Source organism: Mytilus galloprovincialis, chromosome 4, assembly GCF_965363235.1.
Source record: "Mytilus galloprovincialis chromosome 4, xbMytGall1.hap1.1, whole genome shotgun sequence".
Taxonomy (NCBI): domain Eukaryota; kingdom Metazoa; phylum Mollusca; class Bivalvia; order Mytilida; family Mytilidae; genus Mytilus; species Mytilus galloprovincialis.
The window spans coordinates 11,186,527-11,199,079 of record NC_134841.1 but is presented as its reverse complement, the minus strand read 5'-3'; the positions used below and the strand labels follow the sequence as shown (position 1 = coordinate 11,199,079).

The window sequence follows — 12,553 nt, the reverse complement described above, 5'->3', positions numbered from 1 at the left end:
TTATGCAAACCTTTATGTCTATGATATTATCAGATTATTACATGGCATTTTTCATATCGCATGTATTATCAGCCCTAGGTTCAATATCAGCCCAAGAGCTGCATGGCTCGAGGGCTGATATTGACCGAGGGCTGATAATACATGCGATATGAAAAATGACATGTTATGATCTTTTTATCATATGCTTCAACAGTAGAGAAAAATAACAGATTTATATATTGATCCTTTTACGTGGTTCCCGAAGTTTAAAGAGTAAAAACATGAGTTCACGGCCGTCGGACCCAAAATTTGATACATTCAATCTGAAATCTTTCTATTATATGCCTCAATAGAGAGAGAGAAAGACAAAAAAACATATAAATATGGACGAATCGACAAAAAAATAAGTCAACAATATACATAATGATCATTGTTTGGAAAAGTCAACTTTTTAAAGAAACTTTCTAAATTATGTTTCAGAAAAACTTAAAAAATGCATTTATTAAATAATTTTTTTTTTTTTTTTTTTTTTTTTTTTTTTTTTTTTTTTATTATTTTAAACAATATACTTTCCAGTATTCAAGAAATTATTTTGTACACTACTTTGTAATGTTTTTCACTGAAAACGTAACATTAAGGTGTATTTTCCGGAATTGGCCGAGTATTACCGGAATGCCATGTGATAACGTTACGGAAAGGCATGTGATAACAATCGAAGCATGTGATAAACTTTTCATATCAGCCCGCTAAGCACCAATTCGAAAAATATGGAATTTACGTCAATTTAATGCTATTATCATACGGTAAAATTTATATGTTATTTAGTCTAAGTATATGATAATTATTACATATGATTAGGAGCATGGGTTCAATAACACATAATCAAACAAAACCATCCATGTTTTGCTTAAATATGAAATACAGTAACTATTGTTGTTTTCTGTTTCTTTTCAAAGAATTTTAGGTATTGATGGTATTAGAAATCCTTGTGGTAAGTATTAGCTTGTTTATTCATAAATGAGTTTTATCTGATAGATTAATAAATTTTCAAGGTTTTTATGCATTGAATGCTTGTGTTTATAAAATATGTTTACTTTGATATTGTGTTTATTGTCTGACATTCCCTTTTATAATTCTCAACCTTGAAGATCTCCCTCAGACATAATGATGTCGTGTTTAGAATTATTTACCTACACATTATTTTATATTTAAATCTTAAATTTCAAATATCCAAAACACAGTTATAATGTTTACTAAATCAGCTTTGGATTTTTGTTGGAATGGAAGCTTACTAATTGGTTTGAAAGGTGAAATGATGTAATGGGTTATATATGTACAAGTTCCTACAACTTTTTATGTCTCTTTCCAATTTCTACCAAAAAGAGATTGATATTTCATTCTGAAGTTTTGATTAGATCTGTAAGAAGAAATCCTTCAACAAAAAACCTACAACATTATTGTGGACTGTAATTTTGTTCTTCATAAGTTTAAAATCAACATCAACATAGTGTTAATTCGTATAACCTACCTGTACCTTAATGTCAATTTGGGCCAAAACATATAAGGGCCTGGTGGATTTTTTTTCAATTATACCTCCATACATGCCTAATTTATGTGTGTCAAGTATCAATAAAAAGAGGTATGGCCAATTTCCCTTCAATCTTATTTAACACCAGTTTTTAATTTTTTGCAATTCAGGTTCTGAAATCGTTTTTGTATTCATTTTACTGTAGGTTTTTATCAACATATGATGTATTTGCTAACCTGTGACCGAATAGTAAATGCAAAATATGCTCAAAATTGCAACTTTGACACTTATACAAAACATGTATAGGAAGGACCATCAAAAGCTACCTTCATGAACTTTGTAGCCTTGTAAGGCCTCATCATGTTGGAATATATATATATATAAAATTGAGGTATTAAGACCTACCTTTGAGTAATTCTATTTTGGAAGTAAACGCCTTGCAAAGCCTCGTAGTTGGGTTTAAGACTAGACCTCCCTTCGGGTATACGGCTATCTTAGAAGTCACCACCTTGTATAGCCTTATGGTTTGGTTAAGACTAGAAGTGGAGTATTAAGACCTACCCTTGAGTTGTTCTATCTTTGAAATCTACACGTAACATAGCCTTATGGTTGGGTTAAGACTTAAGACGTGAGGTATTAAGACCTACCTTTGTGTAGTTCTATCTTGGAAGTCACCACCATGCATAGCCTCATGGTTGGGTTTAAAGTTTTCCCGTGGACAGAGAGGATGTTGCCTATAGACATTGGAATATTCAGTAGTTTTATATGATGGATCACCTTGGCCGATAATATCTTTGTGAACATGTGGAACCATATGCTTTCTGAAAGGAAAAATGAATTTAAGAATACTGTATATAACCTTGAGATCAAATTATCATGCTACCTATATATATTTACATGAACAAAATTGTCATGGATTACATTGAAACTTAGGGACTCTCCTGTAATTTGATTTTTTTTATATATATACATGTAGACATATTATTATGATTAATGTATTCAGAAATATAAATTTTATCAATTTATCAAGTTGATTCATCAGTAATTAGTTTAAAAATTCAGAATTTGTTCAATTTTGAAATATCTATAGGCTTTTTCAAACCTACATAATTTTTATGATGATAAAGATATTCTAGTTACAAATACTTTAATTCTGTTGTTTAAACTGAAATTTGTGTTCAAAAATTATTATAAAAGTTTTGTACATGCATGTATCAAATAGAATTAAGCTAAATTTTACACAATGACAATTAGGAGATAACTGTATTGTATTTTAAGCTCCGACGGCATCAATTGGGGATTTGATGGTCGCAAATTAAGTTTACTGGCGACGCATTAGCGGAGACAGTAAACGGGTATTTGCGACCATCAAATCCCCAATTGATGCCGTCGGAGCTTAAAATACAATATTGTTATCTCCATTCTAATGAAACTGACAGAAAACAACGTTAAAACATGTAATTAAAATCTGTCATATGCAGTCTGCGCATGTGCGTACGCCCCATAGCATCAATTGTCAATTGATGCCATGTAAGAAAGTGACGTTATCCAATCAAAATGAACGTTACAAAAGTTGTTGCATTAGAATAAGTGACTGATAACAGCTGTAATTGTATCAAATCTGTTTCCAGTTCAAAGGGAGGTAACTGTATTTCAAAATAGGAACAATTTAGATGAAAACAGATATAAAAAGGAATACATGATTTTACAAAGTTATGTTGTAAACAATAATATAAGATTTTGCAAAAGTCTTGCAATAATAAAATAGTTTGTTTTTTTATATTCTGAGGAAGATTATTCATGATAACAAACAGAGCTGGTAGTATTTTCCAAAAAACTTCATCAAAGTATGCAGTGCACTGCTTTTAAAAATGACATAACTAATAAAAATATAGATGTTATAGCAATAATTAATATTATGAAAACTAAATTAACAAAATTATAATGTTATTTTAAAAGATTGGCATGTTCTGCCAATACAATGAATTAAAATTGGGGAAATATGTTAATGTAAACATTGGGAAAATCAGAAGTTATTGTAGTTTAATAAAGACTTATGATAATATATTTCATTTGTTTTCATTTATCCTTGGCTTCTTGATTGGTTAGACAGGCAAACCTGAACTTGGTAAATTTTACAAATTCATCATTCTCAACATTACAATATCATCTGTTCATAACTTAGAATAAAAACTGGAGATGAAGACATCAGGACATCTACAAGAAAATGTTAATTTCAGTTCTTTTATTCCCTGCAATTTCAATTCATTTTGTAGTTCTCCACAAGAATAATATGTTTCATAATACATGAATCATTAAATTACACTCATAAACTATATTCTATATTAGTATTATAACAGGCTATTATTTGAACTTGGAATTATTTTTAATTATTGAATTTGCATAATTTCTTGTGTTTAAAATTTTTGTAATAAATTCCATGTAATATTTGGTGTTATGATCTTTTGAGCGGTTAATAACACTTTCCATACAATGTATTTTGGTTAGATAGTGTTGTGCGCGGCACAGTACATTCTATTGAAAAATACTATTTTCTTTGTAATAGAAAGTGTTGTGCGCAGCACAGAACATTTCAGTACAGAATAAACGTGGAATTTATTGAAAATTTCAATAACAAGAAATCAAGCAAATTCCATAATCAAAAATAATTCCAAGTTCAAATAATAGTCTGTTAATTATATGATAAAAAAAAATTAAAGAGATACTGTATGATTGCCAATGAGTGATTGATTGTTGGTTGCTTAACATCCAGTGGCAATTATTTCATGCATGTTCTGGACGAGAACAAGTTAACAATAAATACAAAAGGTAGGTCTAGTAATGACAGAGGCCATCCAGGATGATTGTAGGGGAAATTTGGACAGCCACTGGAAAATGAGGATATATTGGATAGGGACAGACTTCTTGCCTTGCAACAGGCCACCTACAGACCCCTCAAAGAGTTGTTGCAAAGGTTTTTCTCATGCAAAGAGTGTGGCATTCTCTTTACAGTAGGCATCAGATTTAACGTCCCCATTCTGATCGGAGGTGGCTGCAAACTTGACACATCTCACACAGCCAAACTGACGCCCCACTTTGGCAAGCTTTGTACTGTCTGTTAGAAGAAGACCAATTGACCATATTTCTATTCCCCAGTCACCCTTGGGGAGGATTGCCAATGAGACAACTATCCAGCAAAGAATAAATAATCTAGGATGTAAAAGTTCATAACAAAAATACAGAATTCAAGGCATATCAAAACAGATTATTTGAAAAAAACTGTAATATCCCTGTTTTGGTACAGGCCTTTTCTGAAACAATATGTTGGGTTAAACCTGGTTTTATAGCTAGCTTAACCTCCCACTTGTATAAGTTGTTTATAGCTCTGCTTAATTGACACAAGAGTGCACACGCTGAAATGTCTAGCCTTTTTTTACTAATTATTGCTATTATGTTGATAGTCCAAAATATAAAGCTTTATTACAACTGTCACATCAACTTCACATTAACCAGAAAACTAAACATTGACCAATGAACCATGAAAATGAGGTCAAGGTCAGATGAACAACACCAGGCAGGCATGTACAGGTAACAATTCTTGCATACAACAAATATAGTTAATCTTTTGATTATAGTCTAAGAAAAACAGACCAAAACACAAAAACTTAACACTGTGCAATGAACCGTGAATATGAGGTCAAGGGCAAATGACACCTGCCAGCTAGACATGAACACCTTACAATCATTCCATAAACCAAATATAGTTGACCTATTGCATACAGTAAAAGGAAAACAGACCAAAACACAAAAACTTAACTTTGACCACTGAACCATGAAAAGGAGGTCAAAGTCAAATGACACCTGCCAGCTAGACATGTACATCGGGTGCCACATGTGGAGCAGAATCTGCTTACCCTTCCAGAGCACCTGAGATCGCCCCTAGTTTTTGGTGGGGTTCGTGTTATTCACTCTTTAGTTTTCTATGTCGTGTCATGTGTACTATTGTTTGTCTGTTTGTCCTTTTTATTTTTAGCCATGGCGTTGTCAGTTTATTTTCGATTTATGATCAGTTTGACTGTCCCTCTGGTATCTGTCATCCCTCTTTAACAATCATTCCATACACCAAATATAGTTGACCAATTCATACAGTATAAGAAAAACAGACCAAAACACAAAAACTTAACTATAATCACTTAACCATGAAAATGAGGTCAAGGTCAGATGACACCTGCCAGTTGGACATGTACACCTTACAGTCCTTCCATACACCAAATATACTAGATCTATTAATTGCTTATAGTATCTGAGATATGGACTTTACCACCAAAACTTAGCCTTGCTCACTGATCCATTAAATGATGTCGAGGTTAAGTGAAAACTGTCTGACGGTCATGAGGACCTTGCAAGGTACGCACATACCAAATATAGTTATCCTATTACTTATAATAAGTGAGAATTTAACATTTCAAAAAACCTAACTTTTTTTTTCAAGTAGTCACTGAACCATGAAAATGAGGTCAAGGACATTGGACATGTGACAGACGGAAACTTCATAACATGAGGCATCCATATACAAAGAATGAAGCATCCAGGTCTTCCACTTTCTAAAATATAAAGCTTTTAAGAAGTTAGCTAACCCTCCCCCACAGCCACCACCACCGGATCACTATCCCTATGTCGAGCTTTCTGCGACAAAAGTTGCAGGCTTGACAAAGCAGATATACTAGGTAAATGTGACTATTAGGGATCAAGCAGCCAAATTGTGTAAACATACATCACAAGTAACTAAATTTCAAACAAACATACAAATAATTCGAACAAAAATGACAACAAAAATGTGTTGCAGTTGATAAGAATTTGAAAAAGAAGCCAACTAAAAGGTTTTTTCAGTATCTGTATTTTATTTTATAGTTTTCCTGAAATTGCTTCACATTTCACAGCAACTTAATACTGTTACTTTAATTATTCATCCCTTATTTTCATGATTTTCATGATTTTGTTTTTACATTGTATCGATCATAGATCAAATTTCATCTTACAGTGTATGTCCACTTGTGTTAAATTAAGATGTCTTTTGATTGAGTTAAACCATTTCAATTGATATTTTATAGTGTGTTTTTCTATGTTGTGATGTTACACTATTGTTTCAGATAAGGGTGAAGGTTTGGTACCATCAAAATGTCTGAATGGTTTTCACTAGTAATTTTTTAGGGCCCCTTTATAGCTTGCTGTTTGGTTTGAGCCAAGGCTCTGTGTTGGAGACTGAACTTTGACCTATAATGATTTATTTTTATTAATTGTGACTTGGATGGAGAGAAAGTCTCATTGGCACTTATACCACATCTTCTTATATCCTTTTATTGGAATTTCTGACTGCTTCCTTACAAACAGCCTTCCATTTAGAAATTATCGGAGATTATACATAACGTAGATAATATATTTATTCAAACTTTAAGGCTTTAGGTATAATTATACCAAGTAAATCTTGTCAAATTATCAAGAAAGATAATATTTGAATACTTTAAATTGGAGTGTCAGTTTGATGAAAAATAGTTGAACGGACAGTTACATAGTATGTATAAAGTTGGTAATCAATTTTAACTAAGGGATCAATACATAACTGACACCTTTAACATACATACTAATTTACCTGTAATATATACTGGTTCTTATCTGAAACAATGATCAAACTTGGAATACTAACTACATGTATTTGTGTTCAGGTGATCACCTAGGTATTATTAAGTGTCTTCAGATCAAGTACACTTAAAAGTGACTAGGTACTTCACTTTCAAACTGGAAATTTTGCTCTTTTTTCACAATTTAACTAAAATTTCAAAATTTAAAATAAAAACATTGAAAAGTGAAAATAAAAGGACTTTATAATGAATATTGTATTCCATAAATTTATTTTTAGAAGCATATTTGTCCAAAGTTCAAAGATTGTATTGTTCATAAAGGTAGATTTCTGGTGGGCTTTAATTCAGTGGCAAATATTACAATTTTTTAAGAAAAAGAGAAAATCAAGATGGCAAATCACAAGATATATTCTTGATGAAGTAAAAAAACGACAACGGAAAATGGTTCAGATGGAAAGACGAAAGAATGGACAGACAGAAGCACTGAGAGTCAAGGGTTACACTTAAATTATTGCCCTATAAATACAGTATAAATACTGTTGTTTTTTTTTTTATTACAAAAACATTTCCATTAAGATTCAAAGTTATTGATGTCTAAAAAGGAACTCAGGATCACTATCACAGGTTAAACAAAAATAGGTCACACTTTACCTATACACAGGAATAGCCTTTGAATTTAATGAGTCTGGCCTCAAAGTGTATCTAAAAATGTTTAATATTTATTTCAACTTATACTTTAAAAAAAACACCTCATATATAATTTTTTTCCATTTCAAAATACCCTTTGATGAAAGGGGAAAACAACAAAAAGAAATAAATATATATATATTGAAATATTAATCAAATATATTTTGTCATATCCTTTCATTTATATTTTCTACTCAAACATTTGCAAATTGAATATAGGAAAATATTTATCTTAATGATCAATAGACAATGATAGAAGTAAAATTTGATTTAAAAAGAGCATTTAAATATTTATAAAGTAGAGGAGATTTAAAATTGGTGATAAAAAGATAGAAAGTGTACCAAAGAATTATTATAGATGAATTTTGTTTTTCATTATTTCACCCTATGCCAACCTGTTGAGCCAACAATCATTTATTCATTTGTCTTTTTCTTTCTTGTTACTCATGTTACTGGGAGTTGGAAACAAAATATTGAAAATCATGGTAGTGACAGTTTACCATTGACAGTCTTCATTCTAACACAAAGAAATTCTAATCAAACAAGTTCATATCATGGTTGTATGGTGGTACCTTCATAATGAATAACGGTTAAAAATCTTGCCAAATGATGTTAACAGTGATTTTTGCTGCATGACGATAAAATGTACACTTTCTTTAAGATGATAAAAAAAATCTACTGATTTTTACAAATTACTTCTTTTTTTTTAAATATCGATAAAATTAATAATTTTGGACCCCCGGCCTGGGCCAATCTGAATCATGGTAAGGATATTTCGACAAATCACAGTAAAAATTTAACCAATTTTACATTAATAGTAGCCGAAAAATGACTGTTAGAAGTCTGACGGTAAAGGGCATTCCTACCCTCATTTACGTGTATCTGTCTTATAATAAGTTAAAAAAATAAAAGTTTTGTTTTTCAACATGGACTTAAACAATTTATACAGTGTACATGTACATGTATAATTGTGTCTGCTATACTCTGTATTGCCATAGGAATCATTTGTCTACATCTATCTTACATGATATTCAAGAGAATTGATGTTCATGCTAATAGTATTACCCTTCTAAAATATCTATAATAATGATTAAGGAGTTGATATTTCAATCTATTCAATTGAATAATTTCAATAAGTTTTCAATTTTTAATGAATACTCAATAAAGTTAGCCTAATGTTTAGAAATTTCACAGCTTTCCTGCAACAGTATATTTGAAAGGTTTACTATAACATTTAAAATATTCTTTTCTGTCATATTCCATGGCTCAACAGTTTGGAAAGTGTATTCTCATATAGAACTATTGATTATATTCATTTTGAAACTGATATGGTCATATTTAATGTAAAGTTAAGTATAATACAGAGTTCTCTTTGTCCATATGAAAACATATCAGTTAAAAATTTGACAGCTAAAAATAAACATTTCTTTGTTTTTATGCTTTCAGTTGTTCATATATCATATATTTATAAAATTTTATTATTCAATAATTCTGAAAAGTTTATTTGTTTGAATATCAACTTTAAATATGTTTTGAAGATAAAAAGATAAAAAGGCTACTGAGGAAGGATTTTTAAAAAATAATTTAAAAAATGTACAGTACATTTCATTTTTGTTCATGAATATAAGTGTCAATTTGTGCATTTAAATGCATCTTATTTCATATGAAGATCTATTCAATAATAAGAAATGCTCACTTATCATAAATATTTAATTTTATGCTAGACACTACCAAACTTAAGTAATAATAACTATACAAATTAACAATAGTATTTTTAAATGCAAAGCAAGATTCATTCATTTGAACAGAGAGAAAAACAGTAGTACAAAGAAGCTTTTACATCATTTTTTGTGTTATTGAAATCAAAATGTAAGTAAAGTATAATCTTACATGTAGTTGAACAAACCAATTAGGCATGTATACACATATAAATGTCAATCTTACTTTATTTGGTAAAGAATTATACAAATGGATTGAAATGTCTGGGCATTTATAAAAGCAGATTATGTTTGTATGCAGGTGTAGAAGAATGGATATGCTAAATTCCTTGATTCATGATCACCATGAGCAATTTGAAGGTATTCCAGCAATAGAGAGTCTGAGAGATTATTACTGTAATTTGAAGGTATTCCAGCAATTGAGAGTCTGAGAGATTATTACTGTAATTGGAAGGTATTCCAGCGATTGGAAGGTACATGTAATCACAACTGCTGTTCATCATCTCAGTGACATATACATTTTTATATCATATCAAATATATTATATCATTGCTTTGAATATGCAGTAGAAGATCCCACTATACTACAAGATAGATGGAACTTTTGTGCCAATTTGAATGGTCCTTAGCATTTAATTGGTAATGATTCCCCCATGAAAATCCATGATGAAAATGATTTACGTCTTAAAACATATATGAATTTTGAAATCATTGGTTGAACAATTAACAAAAGGAATTGATGCAAACATACATGTATATAGAGCTAAAATTTTTGGTCAAATAACATAATAAATGTAAATTTATATCTTAGCATTGATATACATCAACTGTAGAATACGACAAATACCTAAGATACATGTACTTGATATAAGGACCTGTTAGGCCATAGGGGCAGATAAATATAGCTATACACAATTGTTTTATTGGAATCTTTTGATAAGTGGTCTAAGATGTAAAATAATTTCCATTATTATTTGAAAAAGTGTAATATTTCCCCCAAATATGTCTTGTATGTGCCATTTACAATAGAGTAACAATGATGTTAGTCTCAAAATATATAAATTGAGCACAGCATTCAGGTTTATTCTATTTCTGAGACCAATACATGTACATTTACATGTTGGTCCAAGATGATTTCAAAGGCATATCTGTCAATGATTTATTGACACAGTTCAGATCCATCATTTCATTGTAACCTTTAAGTCCTAAATAAAGATGATTGTAGTTCATTAGCCAACTCTATTTTAGTGTAGAGTTATCCCCCATGCTACAGAAATTAGACTTGTTGAATATCATAATAAACAGCATTTTAATTTGATTTTACTATTGAATCTCAGCAACTTCTTTGTCTTCAATACAATGTCCAATAACAAGTTTAAGAGATTACTGTAATCCGATACGTTAATTAAATCACCGGTAATACGACCAACAGGTGCCCATTGCCCTTTAAATTTGAATTATAAATTGTAACAGATAATCTTATTAAAATTACTTACCCACATATACATAATGTACACAAATTCGACATTTTTGTATTTTAAACTGCAATTTGAAAATTTCTCCTTTACTTTTCTAAATTTCAGAACATTAGATGCACGTTGCTAAGTATACATGCATTCAAATGTTTATCAAAGATGGTGGGTGACAACAGACGAGTCGACTTAGACTGTAGGGAGACGTAGTTTTTTTTTTTTATAAATGTCTTGTAAAAAAAAATTGTTTTAAACAAAATGTCATTTAATGACACTTCAACATTTAAACATAAGGTTTTATCAGCATCATGTCCATATAAAATAACATGTGTTTAAAATTATTTGATTCTTTTAAACCTGTCTACCCTAAAATATAATAACTTTCTCTTTCAGCCAACTGTAACATTTTAAGTATTTAAAACTGTATAAAGTGATGTGAAATAAACAGGAACAAACGCATATCATAATCGCATATGATCTTGAATAGCGAAATGATCTTTCTTGTTATATTTAAAGATTACCACGCTAAATAATGCAGTTTACATTGGAGGAAAATACTTTTTATGTCACGGTTAGATTTGTCACTTATTCTGTCCAAGTATTGTAAAATCTAATAAAAAATGGTTTGCAATCATAAAGTAAATTTGAAAATACGTAACGTCGCCTTTTCTTTTCTTTTCTTTTTTAATTTTCTGCTAATAGTATAAAGCTTTCCGCAATTATCAATTAATCATTTACCATATAAGTCATTGCAGATCATTGCAAGGATTTGGAGTCTTCCTATATAATAAAAATATTTGGTCATAGGTAGTCAGTTGCATGTGGACCGGATAATTTGTATAAAAAGCTCTCCCCCATTTCCTAAAACAATTTCAGGGAAAAGGTGGAGGGCTAAACAAAATAATTTTAACACTGTCGACCCCACCTATGAAATGATATACCAGAAGTACACACAAGTCACACAAGATCTTTGAAAAAAAATAATATTAGAAAAACTTTTCAATCTTCCAAATGTTATGTTATTCGATGTCATTTATGAATATTGTATTTAAAAAAAAATATTAGTTGATCGATTTCAAGGTTTCCTTCATATGTCCCAGAAAGGGTGAAATATTAAAAAAAATCATCTACGGTGGTTTTGGTACTTCAGCAGTTCAATTTCATCCCTTTTTATGAAGCTAGTATTAAAGTCAGATGGTAAAGCTAATGACCTTTCCAAACTTTAAAGCAGTTGTGAGCGATGTGTTGGATAATAAGATGTGCAGTTTGGACCTTTCAGTTGCCAAAGTATTTTAGCTAATTAACTATGTACTTATTTCATTCATTTTTGTTGAGTCTGTCTGCGACTTTGATCGCAACAGCGAGATATACAAAATGCAGCAATCCTACATTCTCTCGTCGGCGTCGTCCACAAATATTAACTCTGTGGTTAAGGTTTTGGAACTTTTATTAACTTTCTGAAACTATCACAGCTGGATTTTTACCAAAATTGGACAGAAGTTTGCTTATGATCATTTTTTTACTTATGAAT

General features: G+C 30.5%; 1 protein-coding gene across 1 annotated transcript in view; it reads right to left on the bottom strand.

Annotated features, from left to right (window-relative positions):
* Nucleotides 1-11,200, bottom strand: part of LOC143071339 (stabilizer of axonemal microtubules 2-like) — a 29,098-nt gene extending 17,898 nt beyond the window's left edge. Inside the window, exons 1-2 of the mRNA XM_076245584.1 lie at nt 11,047-11,200; nt 2,155-2,328 (exon numbers count right to left, since the gene is read on the bottom strand). Of these exons, the coding sequence (XP_076101699.1) occupies nt 2,155-2,328; nt 11,047-11,078 (206 nt within the window). The 5' untranslated portion in view covers nt 11,079-11,200. The remainder of the gene's footprint in view (nt 1-2,154; nt 2,329-11,046) is intronic.
* Nucleotides 11,201-12,553: the final 1,353 nt, after the last annotated feature.